This window comes from Camelus dromedarius, chromosome 12 (assembly GCF_036321535.1).
Source record: "Camelus dromedarius isolate mCamDro1 chromosome 12, mCamDro1.pat, whole genome shotgun sequence".
Classification (NCBI taxonomy): Eukaryota; Metazoa; Chordata; class Mammalia; order Artiodactyla; family Camelidae; genus Camelus; species Camelus dromedarius.
In genome coordinates this window covers 12,974,147-12,979,266 of record NC_087447.1, presented here as the reverse complement: position 1 = coordinate 12,979,266, position 5,120 = coordinate 12,974,147, and the positions used below count along the sequence as shown (strand labels likewise).

The window sequence follows — 5,120 nt, the reverse complement described above, 5'->3', positions numbered from 1 at the left end:
CCTAATAATACACTTTTATATTTTTCCCAATAAGATAAAACTTGACACAAAACTGAAGTTTTGTCTCTAACACACCACTGTAACCATATCATTTAGAAATGTGAAGTCATTTTATATGTTCCAGGTTAGACCAGTCACCATCTGAATACCCTTGAGTGACCACAGTCAACGCCGCATGAAACAAAATAATCCTTCAGCTATGCTGCGCCTAGATTCTTGACCCACACATTTATGAGATAGAGTAAAATGATATTATTCCAAGCTAATTTTTTATGCAACAGAAAACTGAAACAGAGACCTTCCATAACTGTTACAATGCCAACTTTCTTTGTAAGTTTTCTTCTGTCATTCCTCTCCATGGGCACCATGTATAGCCATCTGATCATTAGTCACTCTCATTTAATATTCTTTCCTCAGAAATTATTGCATTAATGTGTTTGTATCTTTGTATTTTTAGATCATATTGCTGATGCCTTGATATCCGCCTAGACAAAAAAAGAACTAGCTGAATAAACTTAGGTTATGTCAAAAATAAATACTTTTTGCAAGTATAATATTAAAGGAGAGATAGATTAAAAAAAAAAAAAGAGCCCCACTCATCATTTACCAGTCCAGCTTGATTGAAAATGAATCCAAATGAGTTGACAGTATTTTAATGGAAAACATCTGAAGGAAAAAAAAAAAAGCTTGGCTTTCTTAACAGTAACTTCTTGCTATTTATTTGCTTAGGACTGAAATGTTTCTCTTGTTTCAAATGTCATCTTTCTCAACCAGGAGGACTCAGAAAAATGCAACAAATTTACCTCATACATTGGTCTTAGTCTCTATTCTTCACCAAAAGAATGAATGGTTAAGTCTAGAAATCTTGGAAAAGAGCTGATTCTATATTGGGGCAAAATAGTTAAATCCAGATCATATTATGTCTTTGAAAAAGCAAAAATGCATTCAGATGCTTTGCAATAGTAAAGAATAAGATATAAAACTATAAGGGTGTCACTAGTATGATTCTACCATATAGTTAAGGCTTTTCTACAAACAGAGAATTGGGCTGAAAGGAAGAGAAACAGAAGAGAGAGATGCAAAAAAAACCAAAAAAAACCCAAAAATAACCCTAACTTTTTCAGACTCCAATCCTCCTAAGGGCCATATTCATCTCTGCTACTTTAGAATTTGGAGGGAGGAAACACTTACATTATTCATTACCACATCCAAAAGCATCTACAATATCTCTTTGTAAAAGTTCTATTGTTAATTTGCCCTTAGGTTAATTATGTTAGTTTTTGAATCAGAAAAGGTAACATCATTGGGCGTTGAATGGTTAATACTTCTACAAATATTAGCCAAGGTCATTCAGAAATGACTCTCAAAAGGCGTACCAGACAGTGATTTTTTTTAGCTGATATCTTTTTGAAAAGAAGAAAAAGTACATAATAGCTAAGTATAGAGGGAAAGAAACAAGATACTCACTGTGACATCAATTATTAAATAAGATATACTTATTTTTCAGTAAAACAAGTCCTAATCACCAGCGAATTTGTTGGGGATGGTAGACTATCTGCTGAGCATGAGATCTGATGAAAAATTAGCTTCTTGTTGGTGCCACAACCACTGAGGACATGTAGGGAAGCCCAGCATAGAACAGCATGGTGGGGAGTGAGTGAAGGTGATGGACGTACTCAGTTAATCTGCTCAGTAGCTGCTGGACACCGGATTATTTTCAGCCCAGTATCTTTTTTCTTTTCCTTTTTTTGTCTTTTTCTTTCTTTTTTTCTCCCTCCCTTCCTTCCTTCTTCCCTTCCTTTTCTCTCTCTCTCTCTCTTTCTTCCTTCCCTCACTCAGACTAGAAGGTCAACATTCCTTAACTACTAATTTAGACTATCTGGGTAAAGAACTTCAACGTCTATGTACGTTTCAGAATTCTTACATAACCAGGTACTGATCCATAAATTAGTATGTGGAATTCCCAAGAAAACACAAGACCCCACACAACAGAAATTTGATCTTTATCTCTGCCAGATCTCTAATAGTCTAAAGTTTACTACATAAAATAGTACAGATATTTGCATACTGTACCATCTCTCCTGTCAATACTTCTTATTAATGTGTTTATGTATCTCCTCTATGAAGATCTCAATGAATATTAGTAGTGTAGCACTTTAAAATTTGAGTATCTACAGTAATCTTTATTTAATGATAATGAAGTCTGTCAAAATTCATGTTTTCATATTATTTCATTATTTAAATGTTTACAAAATTTTGAGAGAAGTAAGCAAGTTATATTCCCAAGGAGGGGAACTGGATTTCAGAGAAATAAAACCATCAGCCCTATGGCATGTAGGTATCAGAGCTGGGTCTATGTTTTCTATCATTAATTGGATATCTTTTCCAGTCCTATGCATATTCTTCTTCCACTGAGAGATCATTTTATACCAGAGGCTAAAGGGCATTGCTCCAGAATCATGCATTTTCTCATCAAATAAAAGAAAAATAAAAAGGAAAAAGATATGGTTTTGTTACTTTTCTATCCCATAAGAGAATTAGTGTGTTTTGTCCTTGATGCATCCCTATGGACTTCAAGAAGAGGCAGAGGACCTGGTATGAGTCCAAATGCTTAATACTCATAGCATCCTTTAATTGAGTGAGCAGATTATTTTCACAGGTAAGTGGGAAGGTTTTTCATTACTTAGAAAATATTTTAGAACGTATAATCTTGAATCTCAAACTAGATTCTATTCTTTAACATTTAACCCTGAGATAGAAATTTCTAGTTAATTCAGAATTGAATTAAGGATTGGATGCGGAATTTTAATGGAACATAGTAGAGGAAGTAGGAAAGACTCACTGCATACTTAGCTCAGTAGAGCTACAAATTAGAAATTGTTTTCATTACCTTGGTGGAATATAACAATCAGAATAAGGGTAGTATAACTAAATGTCTTTATTAAATTTTTAGAAAAATTATTAAATGGAGAATTTATCAACCAGCCATTGGTTATATGCCCCCCCATACAAAGGGACAGCTATTTTTTATAGTAATTAAAGTAACTTCATAAGCAACTATAATATATTAAATAAATAGCCATTAAATATTTTTGACAGAAATATGTCTCAAAATATACTGAAGGATTTTGCAGAAATAATGAGTATATGTATAGGGCAAAAACTTGAATGGTGTTAAGTTAAAATTTGAAAATCAGTAACAATGAAATAAACTACAGTGGCCAAATATTGATAACTTATTTTTATGTGTTTCAAGAAACAGAACTGTAATACAAAAAAAGAAAGAAACAAGAGAGCAATGCTATGAATTTGTTTGCAAACTAAGTGCATTTATTTCCAGAATAAAATCTGTTTACCACACCCAGAAGTACCAAAAAATGAGGTCATAACCATAAAGAGAACATAAAATGGTTGGTTGGAAAAGGCTGCCTCAAATGACAAGTTGAAAAGTAAGTCTAATTTACCCTATTTCTTAGTAATCTGTGGATATTTTACAGTTAAATAATTTTCACATTGATTTTTATCATTTAAATTCAGCACAGTCTTGTGAGGTGAGTGTATTTGTTTCCATTTTACTGGTTGTGGACTTCAGGCATGCTGTAGAAAAATCTAGAATTAGCACTCAAGTGTGTACTTTCTACCACAATATTCTCGGATTATAAATTCCTATATTCACCTGTCTTTATGAATGTTAAGATGATGTGATATGAAAACAGGAGGTAGTAAACTTAAAAGAGAATAAACTGGAAATCAAACCACAGAAATCAGCACTATTTTTAACGTGACAAATTTAACCAACAACTGAATGAATTAAATTCTTTAATTTACCTGTACAGGGTAATGCATCCACTTGGATTCAACTTCTTCATCACTGCCTATTCCCTCACTGCAAAGGATTTCACTATGTTCTTCTAAGAATTATACCTAAAAGGATATGATGGGGGGGGGACTTAATTTTCATTATCCATTGCCTTTAGAACTTAAAAATAACAACTAAACTGTCAGGGTCACTGTCAGATTTAGATTTTCACAGGATTCAGTTGAAAAATGTGAGTGAAGACACCATGTTTATATCGGTGGGCTTCACAGATGATTGTGAGCTGCAAGCTTTCCTATTTTTACTATTTCTAGCAATCTATCTTTTTACTCTGATAGGAAATTTGGGACTGGTTATGTTGGTTATTGTGGATTCTCGGCTCCACAACCCTACGTACTGTTTTCTGAGTGTGTTATCATTCTTGGATGCCTGCTATTCTTCAGTTATCACCCCCAAAATTTTGGTCAATTTCCTGTCAGAGAATAAAATCATTTCATATCTTGGATGCACAGCACGGAATTTTCTCTTTGTTACTTTTGGGACCACAGAATGCTTCCTCTTGGCCGCAATGGCATATGATCGCTACGTAGCAATCTACAATCCCTTCCTGTATTCAGTGAGCATGGCGCACAGAGTCTATGTGCCACTCATCACTGCTTCCTATGTTGGTGGCATCTTGCATGCTTCTGTGCACACAGTGGCCACATTTAGCCTGTCCTTCTGTGCGTCCAATCAAATTACACACATCTTTTGTGACATCCCTCCTCTCCTCGCTCTTCCTTGCTCTGACACTCACACAAACCAGCTTCTACTCTTCTACTTCATGGGCTCTATTGAGACAGTCACTATCCTGATTGTCCTGATCTCCTGTGGCTTCATTCTGCTGGCCATCCTGAGGATGCATTCTGCCGAAGGGAGAAGGAAAGCCTCTTCTATGTGTGCCTCTCACCTAACTGCAGTGCCCATTTTTCACAGTACAGTTCTCTTCATGTACATGAGACTGAGTTCCAACTACACCTTGGACCATGACGTGATAGTGTCTGTGTTTTACAGCATCATGATTCCCGTGCTGAATCCCATCATCTGCAGTCTGAGGAACAAAGATGTCAAAGAGGCCATGAAAAGATTGTTTGGGAAAAATTGACTTGTTAATAAAGTATATTTTTCACACTAAATATTAAATTGAAAGAATTTAAGCCTAATGTTTATTGTTGTTATATCAAAAAAGTTATATTTAAACTGTTTTAGTTTATTATTGCCTTTCTGTCATTCTTGGATATTTTAAAATGAAGATTATATTCAA

At 34.6% G+C, this 5,120-nt stretch overlaps 1 protein-coding gene across 1 annotated transcript; it reads left to right on the top strand.

The window, feature by feature from the left end:
* The first annotated feature begins 4,064 nt into the window (after positions 1-4,064).
* LOC105101064 (olfactory receptor 5T3) lies at positions 4,065-4,961 on the top strand. Its single transcript, XM_031459351.2, has one exon. The coding sequence runs from the start codon at positions 4,065-4,067 to the stop codon at positions 4,959-4,961; it is 897 nt and encodes a 298-aa protein (XP_031315211.1).
* The last annotated feature ends 159 nt before the right edge of the window (positions 4,962-5,120 follow it).